General features: G+C 38.6%; 1 protein-coding gene across 2 annotated transcripts in view; it reads left to right on the forward strand.

Moving 5' to 3' along the window:
* Nucleotides 1–20,219, forward strand: part of LOC103141000 (mitochondrial import inner membrane translocase subunit TIM16-like) — a 112,051-nt gene that overhangs the window by 81,117 nt on the left and 10,715 nt on the right. For both annotated transcript variants that reach the window (XM_007556386.2, XM_007556390.2), the window contains exons 10-15: nucleotides 19,111–19,165; nucleotides 19,248–19,305; nucleotides 19,403–19,548; nucleotides 19,654–19,752; nucleotides 19,827–19,922; nucleotides 20,011–20,164. In XM_007556386.2, the coding sequence (XP_007556448.1) occupies nucleotides 19,111–19,165; nucleotides 19,248–19,305; nucleotides 19,403–19,548; nucleotides 19,654–19,752; nucleotides 19,827–19,922; nucleotides 20,011–20,164 (608 nt within the window). The remainder of the gene's footprint in view (nucleotides 1–19,110; nucleotides 19,166–19,247; nucleotides 19,306–19,402; nucleotides 19,549–19,653; nucleotides 19,753–19,826; nucleotides 19,923–20,010; nucleotides 20,165–20,219) is intronic.

Genomic DNA, 20,219 nt, shown 5'->3' on the forward strand with positions numbered 1-20,219 from the left:
CACAGCGCCCTGCAGCCGCTTCTGCCTAATATTTGTCTTGGTTTGCCACGTGCATTCCTGCAGAGCATCATTTTTTCCCCCTCATGTTGGCACGGAGCTTTAAAAACTAACTTAAACCATTGCAAATTTCTCACTCCGGTATTGCCTTACACTCCCGTGGCCGAAGGTGTAGAAACTCTCAACAAGAAAATGATTCAACATGCAGCCCTGTGTCTGACCCTGAGGCGGGTCGCATGTGTCTCCTGAAACCAACCCCCACCCCCGGGATCCTCCGGACAAGGGGTGCTTTAGTTCCACTTGTGGAACCGTGCTCACTGTGCAATTTCTACCATTTGTTTTTTTCATACTGGCCTCCGCACAGTCTGTGGTTCATGACTTTTCTCTTGGTCGCTCTCCTTCTGCTCCTGCTAGGAGTTATTATCAGTGCAGCACACACACGCAATACCATCTGCAAGGTATTACAGTCAATTGCAGGAATAGAGAAATGATTTCACACACATCCCGCAAGGTCCAGATAGAACTGCTCAGTTATTCCAGAGGAAAGGTTTTCCATATTTAGAGATATTTAAAAAAAGGAAAGATACATCCTTACATTTTTCTCTACCTCATTGTTTACATTTAGCTTAAAAAGAAAGTTTGTTTGTTGATCTTGTGCTTAATTGAGTCCGTATTTTTTTCCTATCTGCAGCAGCAGACCTGAAGTTAACCAGCTGCACTGTTGGTGAATTATTTAGATCAGTGGTCCAGGTTGTTTATGGTGGCCCCCACCAGATCTGGGGTGTCTGGAGTACTTTAGGAAGGATTCTTGCAAACTGGGGTCTTAAAATTAAATTCTTACATCAGTGACCAGTAAGTAATAAGGCACAATAATAGCACTTAACATGCTTTAAATATAATAATTCAAATTCAAATGTAATTTTTATACGGATTGTTTGATTTAACCTTTATGAAGCAATAAATAAAAGCTTAGATAGGGATTTTGTGGATTAATTGAGAATAAAGTTACTCTTACAGGCATTTTTATAAGTCAGGGGTTAGCCACAAGATACATGCGTACTTACCTAAGATCCCAGTATCTGCCGCCTGAGTATTAATTGGAAGGTTGAACTGTAAAAACAAGACTGAGTAAATACCAGAGAAAATTTATCTTGACACTGCGCACACTGAGAGGGGATGGTAAGGGGGATTTTGAAAAACTGGGTTGTTTTCCTTGGTCTTCAAGATGCCCAAGAATTACTTTATTTTACTTAACTTTTATTTACACAGAAAAGTCTCATTGAGACATGAGGCCCCATTTTCAGACTCTCAACTTTAATACCTTCTGTAGTCTTTTTCTCGGTTCAGGCAATGCAATTCTATTGAAGGGTTTACCACATTTGGATCCAATGACAAATGAGATATTGCATTATTTATTCATTTTGATTCTAAATTATTAGAAACGAATTATTTTATTACATTTTTTTTACCTGAATTAGCCTTTAAAACCTAGCCTGACCACTGAATTTATACGCACTTCCGCTCGATTCTGATCTTTCTTCACTTCTGGGCTTTTTCCCATTGAATTGGATTGTCACTGGTAGATTTTCTACCAGGCCAATCAGCGAACAGAAGGAGAATTTGTTAATGATGACGTACATTTTCTGCAATGTTTTTGAATTGTAGTCTCGCCTGTAGTTTTAGTAGTGGCGGCAGAGGAAGTGAACAAAGCCGTTAAGTTTGTGTTTGCCACACTTCCAAACATTGAACTGACATTAAAATCTGCTTCGTTCAGCTTTACACTTCTCTCTTAGCAGTGGAGGATGGTTGTTTACAAAGCAGGCCATTTCTGGTAAGCTTCATAGCATCGATCTGATGATGCTATGAACGTTTGCGGTTGCATAGAATTTAAGACATCAACACAATCCACACCTCCGACAAGTATAATTTTCTCAATAGCCAAGAGTCCAGAAGCAAAGCATGGAACAAGGGGCTGCTTTTTAAAACCCATTTTCTCACATTTTTCTGTAGTTTGCAGCTTATAAAAATTCTTTCCTGGGTTTTTCATATTGGCTTCGCGTCTGTTGACATGTTGTTCCATTTCATCTGTTTTGTGAATTAGTTAATACTTGAGATTGACGATTGGCACATTTCCTTGCCCTTACTTCAGCAATAAATAGATATTTACTTAACAAATACACAGAAAGAAAGGGGAACAAATTCTTGTAGTGAACACAAACAGTGGAAAAAAAAACAAAACATGCATTTGGTTTGAGCTGTAAATCACAGTCCAGTGGCTGCAGGGCCGTCACCACATCGGGCTCCTAATCACCGTGGTTCAGTAAAAGATGGCGAGGCAGCTTATGGCTCTGCCCAGGGGAACCCATAAAACTATCGTGAAGCTTGGAGCCAACTCCTGCCTGCTAACAGTTTTAAATGCAGGCACTTTGCCACATAGAGCCAAGCTGGGCTGACGGGAATTTCTTCAGGCTGTTTTTTAATCACTCCTCAAATTATGTCTGCACTTAAATGTGCTGTTCGCCTCTCTGCATTGATGAGCAAACTTGCGCTTAAATCATCCAACTGTCTCACTTCATTCTGGTTGTTGTGCGACCCCTTTTTCTGTTTTATGTGCTCCGTCATTTTTGACCTCATTCACCTTCTACGTTCATAATTTACTGTTACTTTTATAGTTTGTTCCATCTTTACTATAAGTTCAGGTTTAGCCGACGTTTATGGATCCTCCATGCATCTCGTAGAGCGTATAAACTGACTTGAGATTTATTGTTTGGAATCATATTATCACGAGGAGTCCATAAAAAAAAAAACAGGGAAAAAGGAGAAAACAAAAGCATTGTTATTGAAAAGTGAAATTCTACGTGAGAACCTCGAAGGTCTCGAGACAGGACTGTACATCGATACAACACAACAGATATAAAACAAAACTGAGTGTTTTGTTTTTATATCTATTTTTTTTTTTTACATTTTTTAGGAACTTTCTTATTCACAGCAAAATTAAAAGTAAAATCTGACATTTATTGCTGCGATTTGCATGTTTTGTTAAGAATATTCCTGTGGAGTTTTACTTTTTGTGAGGCCAAAGAAGACCATACTTCCTGCTGCAAAGCAGCAGCTCATCAGACATTGACACATTTTGCAAGTTCCATCCAATCATCCATCCATTATCCACACGGGGAGTCACAGACCCGACCCGACCCGACCTGACCACCAAGCAAATCATTTTTGTTGGGCCACAAATCTAAACTCTAGATGATTTTCTGAAAAGTGGGACATTTCTGTGTGGATCTGGTCATATGCTTATAGTTGTTTTATTTAAAGGTCCAGTATCATCCCACTTTCAGGTTTTAGACAAAGTTAATCAGATTGTTCATTAAAATCTTCTTGTAAGAGTTCATGATGGCAGGCGGCAAAAATCCCAGGATCCTGTGGAAAGGAAACCGGCTCTTAGCATCACACCTCCTCTACCGTACCTAACAGTGCACATGAGGTTCTTTTCACATATCCATACATTTAAAATTCTCTGTGTCTCTTTGTGCTTTCAAAGTGTTTTTTTTTTGTCTTATTTAGACCAAAGAACAAAGTTGAGTAATGTTTGGGGGCATATGTTTATAAAATATCTGTAGCATTGTATAATTAGGGTATGAAAACAGATGATTAGTGCAATTCAAAAGTTCCCATTAGGACAGTCTTTGAATAATTATCATTTATCTCTTTGTTGTTTCGATGCTGAGGAGGGCATTCTCTTTGTTTGTCTTCAATATTGTCAGCTGTGTTCAGTTGAGTTCGGTGGACGTGCATTTCATCGTCAGTCACACATAAATGCGCTCTGACAGCTGCATGTGTGGGCTGCCTCAAGATGCGACTGCCATCTTCCATTTGCCCTTTTTTTCCCACCGAACCCTTTAACCCTGCAGCTTGGGGGAAAAAAAATGTCCAAGAAAAATGCAGTGTCATGCAAAAAGAGGAGGAAGAACCTGGCTAACAAACTGGGAGCATGCAGGGTTAATTAGATGCAGTTCTGGGAAAGCTGGATATGAGGGAATAAAATATAGCCAGTGGAAAGAGGAGTAATGAGTGTACTGAAAGCAGAAGTTGTTACTGTTTGTGTGAGAGCAAACAATTAATCCTGCCGTCCAATGCAATATATCATTTAAGGCTGAAATATTGACTCTTCCCATCCAAGCTTTGCAGCCAACTTTACCCCGTTGTAAGTCATCGTGCCCCTCATAAAGCTGTCCTCTCTAGAGGAAGTTTGAATAAAATAATTCACCATCATCTGGTAGTCGGACCCAGCGTGGCTCAGGGATCAGGGAACAGTGGATCTCCTCGACTCAGTTTAGATTTAGGATTAAAGGGGTTTCTTTTTTTTTCTTCAACCTTTTTCTCACCATCAGTTAGGAAAGGGGCGATTTGGGGAGTTGGATCTAGCTTTGGGGCAAGTTTTTAAAAGAAATCTGGTTCCTGTTTCTCCCTGTTATTGTTTTGACTTTTTTATTTTCATTTTTTCCACATTAACTATACATAGAGATATTTGTCATTTTGTTGTTTCTCTTGGCTTAATTTGGACAAATTGGCCTCGTCAGAGCTCTTTTTACCATTACAAAAAGGTACCATAAGCACAGATATTGTATTTTAAACATTTAAGGTCACATGAGCTGCTTGTTTCACACAGAGGGCATTAGTGTAGTAAATATACACAAAAAGCAATCCTTGCTTCACTAACCTACAGTATTAAACCAACTAAAGATATTACCTTATGATGTTTATCTCTTTACTGGATCCTCTGTGAGCTGCAGCAACTTGGATTTGTAAACAGAGAGCTAACAGAAACTACAGTGATATGTACTACTTCTTCATATGTTGTCTTTACAATAGACAGACTTCCAAGAGTTTTACTGAGATTTTATTTGATAAATCAACATAAACTAGTGGATAATTGAAAAAGTAATGGCATATGGGGTGTCCAAACTGTTCAGGAATGAACATCTGAAAATTGTGGCCTGCATTTTTCTTTAGCCCCATTTTTTACTGACATCCCTAAATAACATCCAGTTCCTTCAGAAGCTACCTAATTAGAAAATATGACAGTGCCAAGAAGAAAGCATGAACTTGTAGTTTACCACAAGTCACACAGAGGACACTGCAAACGCATAAGCACAGAGGAGACCACATTTAAATTTAGTATTAGTTTATAGAACTTAAAAGCTAACACGGTAATCGTCATGTCTGCAGTATGCCCACCAGAAAACACAGTGGTGACCATGTTTTGTTGTGGGAATTGTTTGCTTCAGATGGGAGAGGAGAATTAATTGGTATATGGATGGAGCTAAATGCAAGACAATCCCACAGTTGCACCTGTCTGATGCCAAACAACACCTTCTGCTAGCATGGCCTAGTCAAAGTCCAGACCTAAATCTAATTGAGAATCTAAGGCAAGACTTGAAGATTAATCTCCACAAAAATTGTGTGCAATCTGGCTGAGAGTTTTTTTTTTTTTTTTTTTTTTTTTTGCAAAGTAGAAAACAATTAGCAGAAAATTACTCTAAATTGGTTTATCATGATGAAATGTTAAAAGATTTAAGGATTTAAGAAGTATGAATATATTTGTAAGCACCAGCTGGAGCTCTGTTTTGAGAAACTCGGGGTGATGAAGTGCAGAGTGATCTTACAGTGACGGGGCGAGGTACAGGGGGCGTAGGTTGGTTTAGCAGACCCTGCTGACCTCCACTCCCTTGGTTACTTTTAGCTAGGGTCATACAGAAATGACATTTTCCCATGATCATCATTAACAGAGCTCAAATAAATTCAGACTAATGTTCCTTATTTCAGATTCTGTTTTTTTCTTTCTTTTTTTTCCTCATCTTTAGTTTCACTTTAAAATCTGATCATATCTTAATTTGTTTTGGTGATTTCTTTTCTCGTCCATTAAATGCAATAAGAACCGGTTTGGTTTATTCCAAGATGCTTGCAAGCTGTTTACTCAGCTCATTCTCTTTGTTTTTGCTCACCTCTTCATTCTAGTCATATTCTCACTCTGGTATTCTAGGCATTGAGTAGGAGAAACATGCCTGTGGTTGAGTTTGTTAAGACGCAGCAGCTCAGCTGAGGTATGTTTAGCATGACTGCACAGACACTCTTTGAAGGAGATGAGAGCAGCTATGCAGCACAGATCACTTCAGGTCACGATGCATATTTCAACGACTGAATAACTTACAATAAACGATGAGGCTCGGAGAGGTTAACTCACCGTCATACAACCGTCTGTCGAATCCATGCGTCCTGCAAGATTACCAGTCCAGGATAATATTCTTGTAATCAAAAAGCTCAAGGTTTTAATTTTTCTCTTTCCTCTCTCTTTAAATAATTTGTCTCCCTCTAACAGGTTTTTTTTTTTTTTTTTCAAAACTTGCTGGTCTTTTTTTGCACAGAACATCTACTGCGATGTGTTTGCTATGTCGCCTGAATGGCTTGTAGTTGACTTGAAACAGGAGTTCTTTGAATTTACATACAGGTAGAGCCGGGCTGCTTATTACTTTACATTTTATTTAAGGGTATTTAAGTAAAATAGGTAAATGATAAATGCATGTTACATGTTGTTTATGCTCCAGAGACTAATTGCACTAATTCTTCTTCGACCCCTCAGTGTTTTATGATCAGACCAGATCTTTGTCTAAAGCTCCCTTTAAAGTGTTTGATTTTAACTTGACACTCATTAAGTAATTTGCCTCTAAAGTGACCTGTTTGCTCAAACAAAAGAAGACAAATACAAGTACAGGCACACAGATAGTGAGTGTGTCACTTGCAGCAGTGTCTCGGAAAAGGTCTTGACATTAAAACGAGGTCAAGTAGCTGATTAAATAAAAAAAGATACAAGTAGTCACTGGTTTGTTTCTGTCTTCAGATTACTACGTTGGATCCTTTTTTGTTGACTTTGCCATTTTCCAGTCGGCTTTTAACCTTGATGTAACTCTTTGCAACTTTAGCAGCTCTTAGTTTTATTCCTCAGAGGAATATGAGTCAGTATTGCAAACAAATTGCTCAAATCGGCTTCATCGTGTGCTGTTGGAGCAGAGTGGACAGAACCTGGATGTAGGCTTGTAAATGCCTGCTCAGGGTTGTTTATTGTGAGAAGGTGGAGGATTTCAGACGGCGCAGACAGTTTAGGTTTCTGTCTGCAAAGTAGAAAGAAAACTAGAGAAACTGCAGCATCTCATAAACACTGAGAAAGACAAACAGCTAAACACATCTTATGATAAAAAGTATTTTAATGAACACGATAAAACAAAAAACAAAAAGACCTACAAAAAAATGTTTGTCAAGAATATAAAATATTTAAGCCCCAAAACTATTCATACCCCGTGTTGATTAAGGTTTAATGTAAGTCAGTCTTTACCAAGATATTCATATATATATATTTTTCTGATTGAAAGTTATATAAACATTTTTATATGGTTCAGCTGGACCCCCAAGTTAAATCTGATGGAGACTCAGTGGAGTGAACTAAAGATTAGTTTGACTTCAAAGACCAACCTCAAAGACTTTCCTCAGCAAAAAATTAAAAGCTTGGTTTGACTGAAAATGCTATAATAAGCAAATAATATTTTTATATTCTAGTTTTATTAAAATGTAAATAAAAACATATTTCTGCCAGTAGTCTTAATCATTTTGGGCTAAACTAACTATATTGTGACTTTTTTTTGTCTTCATGTAAAATATTTCATTATGCATCTTCCTCTGTGAGGTTTCTCTAATCTCAATGATTAAGTTACATAATTCCCTGGCTCGGTTACAACACATTACTCTTTGAATAAGCAACGTTAGAGACTGTAAATCGAACCTTTTCATCACCAGTTCTCTCTCTCGCTAACATGGCTTCTCCTCTGATCAGATATACTCAGAAATGTAGAGGAAAAGAACAGTTTAAAAAATGTCTGTTTTTATTCGCGGCTGCATCACGGCACCGGATCTGGTTGCAAAAGTCACAGTTCATCCAGCTGATCATCATGTTGCAGCTGTGTTTTCTTCGTTAACCGTCTCTTGCTTCGTCCTATCTCTAACTCTCCCAGATGTTGCGTGATAGATCTCAAAGCCTCCTTCTTAAGACCTTTACACACACATGCAATCTCATATATACATAGACATGCATAACCATCATGATTAACAGCCTTCATGTGATGCAATCTTATCTCCTCTACTGGGTATTTCTTCTTTTTTTTTCTTCTCTCTTTCTTTGACCATCTTGCTACAGTAAATCAGACTTTTATTGTTTATTTGCTTTACTTTTTCATGCCTTGGCCATTAAAGCAAATGATTTATGATAGGTGTGTAGGGCTCTCAGAGAAAGTACTGCACTTATGGAGAAGGCAGAGGCTTATGATTTGGGGTACATTAGCAGAACAATCTTAGGGATGTAAAAGGAAACGGGGTCAAATTGATGTCTGATTTACAATGGAGAAATTAGTAAACAATTTTTATTTACGTATTTGTTTTTTCTTAGCTTCAAAAGGAAGAATCTTTCTTTCTGTTGCTTGCAGGACTGACCGATATGGCCTCAAAATAAATAAATGCCAAATTTGATTTCAAATTTTATTACATCCCCCCCCCACCACCACCACCTCTTTTTTCCTTTAAAAGAAATAATAAATGACAGAAAATATTTTCAAAAACTGGCTTTTTTTCCCCCCAATCTCTTTTTTTTTGAGTTGACCTAAATTCAAATTCCATATAAACAGAACTTGTAAAACTTGTCTCTTAAACAAGATGGTAGTTCTTGGGTGATCTGATGTCACTTTGAACTATGGAAATCCAAGGAGTACATTGGTCGAAAAAAAATCTAGATTTTCCAAAAATCTTTTCAAAAACAAAAGATTTGATTAACACTTCCGTCAAAATCAGAATTACAAAAACCAAGACTACTTCGCTGCTAAGCCCAGATGATGATGTCATGGCTTTGTAAGCTTCTGATAGGGTAATAATGAACAAAATCAGCTAAGATATCAGAAAGGGAATTGAAGACCTCCACAAGCCTGGTTAATCCTGAGGTGCAACTTCCAGATGCCTGGAAATGTAAGGCTCACGAAGAAACATTATGAAACTGTCCAGCCATTGTACCCTTCAAGAAAGAGATGAACATGCTCTGGTGTGTAAAATGGGTGCATCTACCTTGAAACAAAAGCAAAGCACCTTGTGAAGATGCTGACTGGAGAGTAAGAGTGTCATTATCTCTAGTGAATGAAGTCCTGTACTGACATGAGCTGAGAAGCCACAAAGATGAAGCCATCTGATAAAGCGAAATCATAAGGCAAAACTTAGTCAAAACATTTGTGAACTAAAAACATAGGGATGCTTCATTGAAATCCTCAGTAGTGATTTAAGGTCATATTTTTGCTTCTGATTCCTACTCCTTGAGCGAACCTTCTCTCTCGTCCACACATGTGTGTTGGGGCTTTAAAAATACCCATAAAGCGGTCGTGTTTGTGTCCATAAATTACTGAATTTTAGAGCTTTAGTGTTTTCAATAACTCTTTCTTGGCTGTGCCAGGGGGAAAGTGTCATGCACAGTTCTTTAAAGCAGTGTGAACGCGTTCTTAAAGGTTCTTAAAGGTTCTTAAACGCGTTCTTTCTTGAAACTCCTCTGTTTCAAGAAAGACTCCAACTATTGGCTGGACTGTTGCTGTTGAGCACATTGACGACCATGTGATCGTGTTGTTCACTGTTCAATATTTTCTTAAGGCAGTAAATCAGTCATCGAGTTTGTTAAACACACACTGCACTGGAGCTTAGCCGAGTTTCGAACAGCAACTACTCAGTCCTTGCTTGAGGTTAGCTAAGATAACAAAACTGAGTAAACAACCAAGACTGACTTCATCAGCAACTGTCTGGTGCGCTGAAACATTCTTCTCATTTAGAGCATGAAATTTTCCTTCTGTGGTTTATTTTTGAAGATAATCAATTTATGAAGAGTATTTTCGGGGCTGGCTCTTGCTCCTAATACAATAACCAATTCACATTTTGTCTAATAACAGCTAGCTTTGCTTAAGGAAAAGTAATTTGGTAAGAGTTAGTCATTTGCAGGAGATTCAAATTTAAATCAGATGTCATTTTAGGACATTGTGTCCAAAAAAACAGCTCAAACATTATTTGAAACAAGTTTCTGTGGTCCCAGACAGCAAGAGTTGTACAAATTTGGTTCCCAAGCACAAATGATTGAGGCAGGTGGACATTTCTTTTAAAAAAATGTTAAAGGGAAGATTTTACTCTAGAGGATTCTTTGGTGCAACTTGAAAATGTATTTTCATCCTTTCCAGGCCATCTTCCCGAGCTTAAGCTGTTTTAAATTAAACGGATGGTGATTTCAGTCAGTAGATGCGCAAAGCCAGTAGAGATGAACACAAAAGGACTTGCTGCTGAGTTTGCATTTGAAAATTGACTCTACAAAATATTCACTCAGGGGGACCTGCATGCCACACTTTTCAGATTTTTGTTTGTAAATAAAATTAAGGTTAGAACTCTGTCACTTTCCTTCCAATTCACAGCGAAGTGATGCTTCGTGTTGGTTTACCTCATACCTTCAAAATAATGAGGACTCTAACATGTCTAAATCTGACTGAGTTTGAAGGGCATGAATACTTTTGAATACATTCATCTTTAATTTCTTAAAGATAAATGCGATTTTGTTAGAAGCTTTTTTCTTAGTTTCACCCTCAAGCTGTGAGCATGTCTGCTCCATATTTCTAATGTCATTAGAACCCGTTTTGATCCTCACCTTGCTGCTGTCTGTGACTTCCACCCACCCTTGTCTCTGTTCTGACTTTGTCTTGAGAGCCGGCAGCTCCCAGGCTCCTGGCGACAGGTCATTACACGGTCATATAGCCGGGGCCGTCGGGGTTAATGCGGAACGCATCTTTTCCAGGACTTCTCAGCCAACGGCACCTTACAGATACGGCCCCCGTGTTCGCAAGCCAACACTGAAAGTAAATGTGCTGTTTATTTCTGCCATCCGCCCCCAAAGCATTCTGACTTTTCTGAGTTGGCTTAATGTGCACGTTAGGGGTTTATGTTTCCCATTAGTGCTGTAACACCCAACTTCTCTTACGGTTCTTACATACTCCAACTTCCTCATGCCCACCCACATTCTGCAAAAAACCCCAACCTCGCCCAAGCTCTGAATGCGAAGGGAAGGAGCCATCCTGCTAATTTACAACCAGTGACCTGCCTGTTTTATAACCAAGCCAGTCTGGACCAGTTTACCGGGCATTTAAAAGTTCTGCATGAGTGTTTCTGTGTGCAAGCTAACATGAAGATGTGCAACTGGAGTCATTAGACCTGATTAATCTAATGTTTTGATGTGTGATCGTGTCCATATCGCATAGCTTTTTGTAAATAACAATCAGACCTGTCGAAGCTTTGATCGTCTCCTAGTGCATAAACAAATAAAAACAAGATTTTGCAGATTTTTTTTTTCAAGCTGCTTTTTCTTTAAACTTCTTCTTTTTTTTTACATTTGTCTTGTTTATCTAAAGATTAAAGAAAAACTACAATAAAATGAATGTTTATTTTAAAATCTGATAATTATTTTTCTTGTTTTATTAATGTAAACCATTAATGCTAACAGATGCTAATGCTAGCGAGGGTTTCAGATCAGTTCACTTCTTTCCCCGTTTGAGCGCATGTTTCTTCAACACGTCCTACTTCCATTTGTCCCAGTTTGCACACATTCTTCACCAGTGCATACTCGCCTCTATGCAAATATATTAAAATCATAAAAGAATGATTGCTTAGATCATCCTACAACTCAAGTAGAAAATAATTTCATTGCACTAAGAGGAAATATTTTACCTCTTGGCTGTGAATAACTAGTCACGCCTTTTCACAACACTCTCCTGAGACTGGATTGGATTTATATCCCTATAATGTTTTAGGGTTGTTTTTAATTTGTTGAGGAAAATGTCATTCGTTTCCATTGTAGTTATCGTTACTTCAAGACTGTTTGGAGTTTTACGTTAAAATTAAAAACTGTTGTTATAGTTTTAATCTATGAATCTACTTATACTCATTTGTGGTGGAGAAATGATCCACATCTCTAAAAAGAAGCTGAAGGGACGACATGTATCTTGAGGCTCGGATGGAATCAGTTGTCAATTTTATGTGTGATATTTTTGATTGCGGGTATTATAACAGAACTTGTCTCATCAATGTTTTCACTAAAACCCTGAACGTGCATTCATACCTGCACCTCTGTTGCACTCGATGTGTGGTACAATGGCACTCATACCAACCCGGTGGAGCAGAAGCTTGGCAGCCCATCTGAGACTGGAGCCACAGCTGGCCCCTCTGCTGACAATTCCTGCTTTTCTTTTCCTCTCAGGAACGCAGAGCGTCAGCTCTAATTCCCTTCTAATGAACTAGCTTCTGAAGGTAGCCAGGCAGGCAGGCAGACCCGGAGCGCTCATTAAACGCACATAGTGGAAACAGAGAAACTGGTCAGTGGAAAAAGTGTGCGGCTCATTACGGTACGTTTCAGCTGCCAGTGTGTTCATCGTAAGGCTTCACTCAGTCTGCAGTTTAGAGAATAGTGAAAACATACGCAGCTGTAATTGTTTTTAGTTCACTTAAAGCCACAGTTTTTTTTTTTTTTTTTTTTTTAGCTTATTGGGGTTTTTTTTCCTGACATTTTTTTTTTCTATAAAAATGCTGTGCTCAGGTTTCACAAGGATTAGAGTATTGATTTTGACTTGGAGTTCAAATGCAGGCTTTAATTCTGATTTTCCAACTAACTGGCATGAAAACGGCTGATAGATGTAAGCATACAGAATTACCGAGATGGTGTTGAGGAAGAACTCTTATCTTATTGCTAACTTCACGTTGTCAGTCTCATGATGTCTCCATTTTCTATGTTAACAGGAACATATGGTCCAAAAGCAAAAGAGACATGAGCCATGTATGTTGAAAAAGATGTGACAACTCATATGAAACTTATTATAAATGTCAAAATAAGCTCACATATCATCTCTGTGATCAGTTTCTCATTTTCATCCTGTTTCTTTAGGAATTCAGTTTAGCGTTAGCGGATTACTTTGCTTCATTCCTTCCATTGTTGAGGAGATATTATCAATCTTTGGCCTGCAGCATGAGTGTGCTTAACTCTTTACAACGAGACAATAAGTGTATCGCCTGTCTGGGGACACAAAAAAAGGAAAATTAAAAAGGGAAATATTGTAACAATAGAGGATATGCAGCTTATATGAATTATTTTTATCAGATACTTATTACTGGAATCACTTAAGAGCCCTGCTATAAAATGCAACGCTAATTTCTTTGTTTACAGCCCAGCTTTCGACGAAACGTCAGCCACATTATTAACTGGTGCTGCTTTAAGCTTCATAATCAGATACTGATCATGGAAATATCTCAAGCCTACATAGCTACATGGTTACACTTTGAAGTTAGTGATGAATGTCTTAGATTGCAATAAAAAGGAGGCATCATTCACAGTGATTTAAGATTGTTTTTAACATCAAGGTCTAGTTACTCCTTTCGTATGTCTCCAGAGATGTTCTTTGACGTGAATGTTCCTATATTTAGTCTCGTTTTATCTCTTAGAAATCCAGAAGACGCATCCTACTATTGACTATACTCTAAGGCCACTAAATGTGCAAAACAGTATTTTTTTTTTTATATTGCTAGGATACAAATTTTAAAACATAGGGGTTGCATTCCTTAATGGCCTCCACCTCCCCTCGCTAGCTCTTTCCATTTTCAGGCTCACTACCTGTCATCTGGAGCTTATTGCCATATCTAGTGCATGTTTTTATTATTAAGGCAGGCCTTGCTGAAGGTCATGATCTGATACGACAGAGAAAGGTCCCTTTGACTGATACTCATCTGGTCAAACCTCATAACCTTATACCTCTGCAGTCTGCTTCAATTAGCTCCACCTACGCCGGAGCACATTACACCCACTGGGTGAGTCTGATGGTATCAGGGGGAAAGGCTGGTGCCTGTATGGAGTCATTCAGGTGTGCAGCATATTGGTTTTTGTGTGTTTTTGTAAAAGAGCATGAGGTATTTTACTATAAATATCAGGTATAAAACATGCTTTCTTAGGTTTTGAATACAATTTTCATATTTTTGAATGTTTTTTTGTTTTTTTTTCCGGTACCATGTAAAACTGTTGATTTAGTTTAAATGTGTCCACATCTTGTCACATTGGTTTGATGTTTTTGTTACCATAGTGAGTCATAGCCCACTAAAAATCTCTTCACTCTTTACCTAATGCAATTTGATCTTTTCCAAAGTATTTTGCCTATTTTCTTAATAAATTGGTTAGAAAAGCGAGGTTATACATGATTCCCTGATTGCTGAGCAGTAATCAGCTTCACTACATGTGTTCATGTTGAACTGAATCACCTTTAAGTGTCTCTTTCAGGCACAAATACCCAATAAATGAGCACATCAGTTTGTTTTTTTGTCTGCTCTGCATGTCTCTACTTGTCTGGCCTCTTAATACGACTCACAGTGTTTACTACATTATCGCGCGTTATTAAACGACAACACGTTCTAATGATCTGAATTCTAAACACAGATAGCAGGAGTAATATACCCATCATATCTGCTGGTGCTGAAGGCTGCTGTCAGAGGGAGAAGGTCATTTTATGATTTTCATTTGGCTTCTGTGCGAAATGAGTGGTGTGAGGTGATGGCAGCTCAGAAAGGAGGCAGGTGGGTTTTTTTTTTTTTTTTGATACTCTGATGGCTCTTTGCAGATAGTTAGAGGAGTTTGGGTTGAATTGAGACATTATTAGGTGCAGATAGGCCTGAGAGATGTTGGAATGTTGTTTTTGGGATGTTATGTAATCATGATTATGGTGCTAAACTTATTTTAATTGCACACAGAAAACAGGGAAATGCATCTGACTTTTCTGAATGAGCATAAAAGCTTCTTTTTTTCATTCACAATGAGTCTGTGTGAAGGAGATTTGCATAGCGGACTCTTAATTAATTAACTCTGCGATACCGCGTCATGACGTCATTTAAATCCGCATCATTAGCACTTATTATGCGTGTGTGCTCCCCCATTATGTGTGCGTAAATATGCACCTGCATGCGTCTGCGTTTGGCTGTGTGGGAAAACGGGGCCTGTGAGGAGGTGGACCACGAAAACGACGGCAAACAGTGACCACAGTCAGAGATAAAGCTCCGCTTCTATTATGCGGCTGTTTGACTTGTACTTTTTACTGTGAGAAAAGCGGAGATAAGACCTCGGAGAGAGCGAGGGCAATTCGGAGAGCTAATTGGGACTAACGGTGCAGGGGGAGCTTGAGGGACAAAGCAAGGTAGTTTTGTTGTGGGGAGGACAGAGCAAAGGAGAGCAGAGTGGGAATGGAGGTGGACTCCCTGTGGACAGACTCGGACATGGGAACAGAGACTCGAGCTAACCAAGCGTGGCCGCCCCTTGCTGACTTCACCGACTTGCAACAGAGAAGAGAGAGGTTAAAAAGAGGCACAGGTGTTATTTGTGTCCTGCTTTTAATTGTTCTTAAACCAATCACAAGACTTTTAAAAAAAACTCAAGAGGAGGAGAATTTCTACCTTTCTTTTGTCTCTTACTATATATCCCTTATGGATTAGGTGGATTGTAATCAACACTGCTCATGCACTTGTTTTTATCTTTTCACTGTGACATTCAAGTTAAAGCCAGACTAAAAATAAGTTGGTAAGCAATCACTAAAGAAATAAAAATGTCTGTATTGTAGTGTGCAAAAAGAGAAACCACATCCTTCACATGCAGCCCCCCCACCAAAATAAACAAGTGAGATAGCACGTAGCCAATCCAACGTGTTAGCAATATGAAATATTACTGCTAATAAATCTGACAACATATGAGAGTGAACACATATAAATTAAAGCAAAACAGTTGAATAGATGGCTAATGACCTTTCCGAATGTTATTTTTTATATTTCCTGGTGTGGATTTCGTTGAACAGTAAGGTCATAGTGATCCTGCTGAGCAATCCATCCCCACACAGCCTCCCTGCCTCTTTGATCTCCCTTATTAAAAACCAACATGAACAGTTCAAAATATTTGTCAGCTATAAATTAATCTAGATAGAAAGACTGACTGGCTTTAAATCTGTTGACCCAAAAGATAATGGTTGAATAGATCACACTCCCCACAGCAAACCTATAGATCTGCAGCATCTTGCTGAAAACACTGTAGAACTTAAGGTTCTCCAGGATGTAAAGTCTCCTCTGTTCCTTCTTGTAGACTGCTATTTATACTCTTTAACCACCTCCACTTCTTTTCAGATAACAGAAATACTGTTTGACCAATTCCTTTTCTTCCTTAATCTACAATTGTGTTCTTTGTTTCATTGACTTTTAGGATAAGACGGTTGTTTCCACACCAGGCCACAAACCAAACCAGCTTTCTGTTCTCAGCCTTTTCTCTAATACACCCAGAGAGTTTCCTTAGCATTTCTCTAGATTACTGGACTCTGAGTTTTACTGGAAACCTGAGGTGTACAAAGTGAAAAGTAATGGTGAGAGTACAGACCCCTGTGGTGCTCCTGTGCTGCTGATCTACTGGTCAGACAAAAAAACCTTTTATCCTCACAAACTGCGGTCTGTTGTAGTCATTGATTTTTGATGATTGTTGATGGAGCTACCTTTCTCTTCTACAGTTTCTGACATTAAACTGGAGTGATTTATTAAAGACTAAGGATAAAAGAAAAATCGTGAATACATCCAACTATTAGCTGTTCATAGACTCTAATCTGATACTGCTTGTTTCATGATTTTCATACAATCATCCATGACATGCTGTCACATGCTCTTATATTTTGCTACTCGCATGAAAACAACAATAAAAAAAGTCCCTTGCGTGTCACCATTTGTTGTCGCCTTACATACTCCAACTAACCCTGTCATTACACTGTCATAGTTGGAGCATTACATCACCAGTCTGTCAGCATCAAGTGGCCCTGGAATAGAAGCGTTGCACAAGGTCGTCATCATAAACCCATCTCTGGAAGTGAGTCTCTCCACTTCAGTCAGCCTGGACTCTGTCCTTATCCCGACTGTGACCTGCAGAGGAAATCATGACGCGGCCTGGCTGCGACTCTTAGAATAGAATAGCAGTGAAGAATGGGGGAGATTTGCCTAGATTACCCCGGTTGTTTGTAGAAGTATTTCCTGTTTGGTTTAGGTACCCAGTTGTACTTTCCTTATTAAGTTCTGCAGCCCTCAATCCTCTTAGTGTGTATCACGAGAGGTGGCAGGTGACTGTGGACTTGTTTAGACCTGCATGAGTAAAGTTTGCAGTACACCAACAGGAAATGGTTTCAAGTGGTTCAGAAGAAATATCTCTGTAGTTTGACTTGATTGTTTTGTGCTTCACACCAGTTTGCTCTGTTGAGCCTTCGTTTTGTTTAACAAATAATCCAAAATGGGTGATTTACCGTCAACATTGATGATGTCAATACTATGAAATAAATTTACAGTGAAGACATTTCTTGGTAGTATTGAAATCATACTACCAAGCATTGAAATCCATAAAGATCCAATCAAATTCATAATTATTGGAAAGCCTAGTAAAGTTGTGTAAAAGAAACTTTTAAATAAATTCCTCTATTACTGTGACATCATATGTTATTTAATTAGGAAGAAATATTAAGATATTTTTTTTACAAAATCACTTGTGGCGCAGTTATGAGTAACATATAGTAAGTGCTGGGAATACAGTTTATACAGAATGGTGAAGAGAATGACCCCAGTGTAGGAGGTTAAAAAATAAAAATGTTTGCTTCATAAAATAAGAAGAGAAAAGAAAAAAAAAAGTCAAAGTCCAGGGAAACCACAAGAACCAGGAAACATGCTGGAGGTAGCAGTAGGATATATCAAACTGCTGGAGAGTTGATTACTGAACAAGGAACAGGTGGTTGATTAGGAACAAGGTACAGCTGTGAAGGAAAACAAGTTGGACTCAGGAAGTGGGGAAAAATGGCTGATCAAACACACAGGGAACAAGGAAGCAGGATACCAAGATGAAGCAAAACAAAAAAATTCCCAAAGATCATCACGGTGTTCTCTTGTGGTTTTCTGTTGATACCCAACAGAAACGGAAATTTACCAAGATAAAAAAAATATGAATTGGGGAAAAAAAGCCACATGTACTACTTATTTTACAGGGATTTTGAGTCTCAAGGGATTTTGTTGAAACTAATAATTTCATAATAGATTTTGTTTCTAACTGAATAAAGTTTGGATTTCTAAAATTTTAAGTGAGAGATTGCACTAAAACATAATTTTATTTTTTAAAGATTTTTTGGTACATTTTTACCAGAGATGCAACGACACATGGCCAATTCTGTGCTGTAGTGTGGAAACAACTTTATTTTTTTTACATAGAAAGATGTTGCTTTGTTTTTTTTTTATTATTATTATTATTATTATTATTATTATTATTATTATTTTTATTATTCCTTTATTTAACCAGGTAAACCCCATTGAGATCTAGATCTCATTTTCAAGGGGGACCTGGGCAGAAGTCTGCAGTACACAGCAACCTGGTTACAAAACAAAATTGAATTATTACATATACACAAATATAAAACAGAATAAAACAATTTAAAAACAGTGACACTGTTTAAAAGATTCTCGTTGCCTGTTTTTAAGAATCAAAATTATTATTGTATTGAATTATTCCAAATAGAAACCTCAATCAACAGATTCTCCAGTTTTTTGAAGGTTTTTCTAAATTTTACTTTGGCTAGTTCTCTAATTTTCTGTCCAGGACCTGATGATTGTTTTTGGGGGGAAATGCTGTGACTGATTTATATGGAGCTGCTTAATCTTGACTTTAAACAGAAATACACAGTATTTGTTGTGTGCATAGCCTCCACAGTATTGTTACAGGTGGGAAAAATATATATATTTTGTGCAGCTGAGTTTGTAAAAGGGGTTGAAGTCACCTTTTACTGAGTCAACTGCACCATCTAGTGGCAACACCTTTCAACTTGAACCTGCTGTAACTTAAAACGCTAAGTGATGCAAAAGCAAAGAAAAAAATTCTCAATGTTTTCTCTCTTTCTTCATCCTTGTCTCCTTCTACAGGTTGCTGGTCCCTCTGTTTGATGATGACACTGGTCTCCTCATGCTCACTGGCATTGTAAGCTGTATATTTGTGTTCTTCTTGTAAAGATTATGTTGAACTCACTCAGATTTATTAATGCTTCCCTTTCTCCGCTTAGGGAGACACTGCAGTTGATTGTTTTGAAGTCTCCGCCGCTGAGCCTTTCCTGACTCAAGGTAAAATGTGGTTGTTTTTGTCCTTGCTTAGAAATGTTTTATTTTTTTTTTTAATTCTGTCCTATATTGTTCCCTCTTTTTCTTAACTTTCTCACAGTGAGTCACTGTCTGACTGACGCTTCAACTCGAGGCGCTGCCATGGTGCCAAAGTTGGCACTGGATGTCATTTCCTGTGAAGTGGTGCGTGTTCTTCAGCTGACAGACAGCTGCATCGTTCCGATCAGCTACCAAGTCCCTCGCAAGGTATCGCCGGCAAACAACGGATTTCTGGCCTCCGCATACATCTCGATTTCCTTTCCACAGATGTTTTATTGCTTGAGCTTTTGTATCTCGTTCTTCGTTTTGCAGAGTTCAGGCCAGGAGTTTCATGATGACCTTTATCCAGACACGGCGGGCACGACTCCAGCCATGTCTGCCGAGGAGTGGTGGAAGGGAGGGAACAAACAGGTAACAGAACCTCGCTCACAGCAGCTTAGAAAAGTTTGAAGGTTGCTCAAACAAGCAGCTCTGTTTGTCCCAAGGTGGATAAAGTCAGCCTCCACCCAGACAAGAGACCCAAACCAGCAGCAAAACAGACGCCTGTTAAGAAGGAGCTGCCCCGCGGAGGAAGCAAAGAGGTAAGAAAATGTGTTTTTTGTTTTTCTAAAGCAGGACGAGCTTTATGTTTGATTAGCAGAATTTAAAACACCATTCTGCTCTTTCCAGGATCAGCCTCACGGCTGCTCCACCTCCAGTAGTCCTCTGAGCACCCCCAGCAGCACCGCTGCCCCGTCCCGCTCTCCCTCCTCCACCTCTGGTCTCTCCTCAGGCTTCCTCCCCAGTCCCAGCCAGAGCGTAAAGACAATCCAAAACATGCTGGGTAGAAACTAACGCATGCACACATCCGTATTTTTAGAATAATTATTTGTTTTAGA

The sequence above is a fragment of the Poecilia formosa genome, unplaced genomic scaffold (assembly GCF_000485575.1).
Source record: "Poecilia formosa unplaced genomic scaffold, Poecilia_formosa-5.1.2 Scaffold78, whole genome shotgun sequence".
Lineage (NCBI taxonomy): Eukaryota > Metazoa > Chordata > Actinopteri > Cyprinodontiformes > Poeciliidae > Poecilia > Poecilia formosa.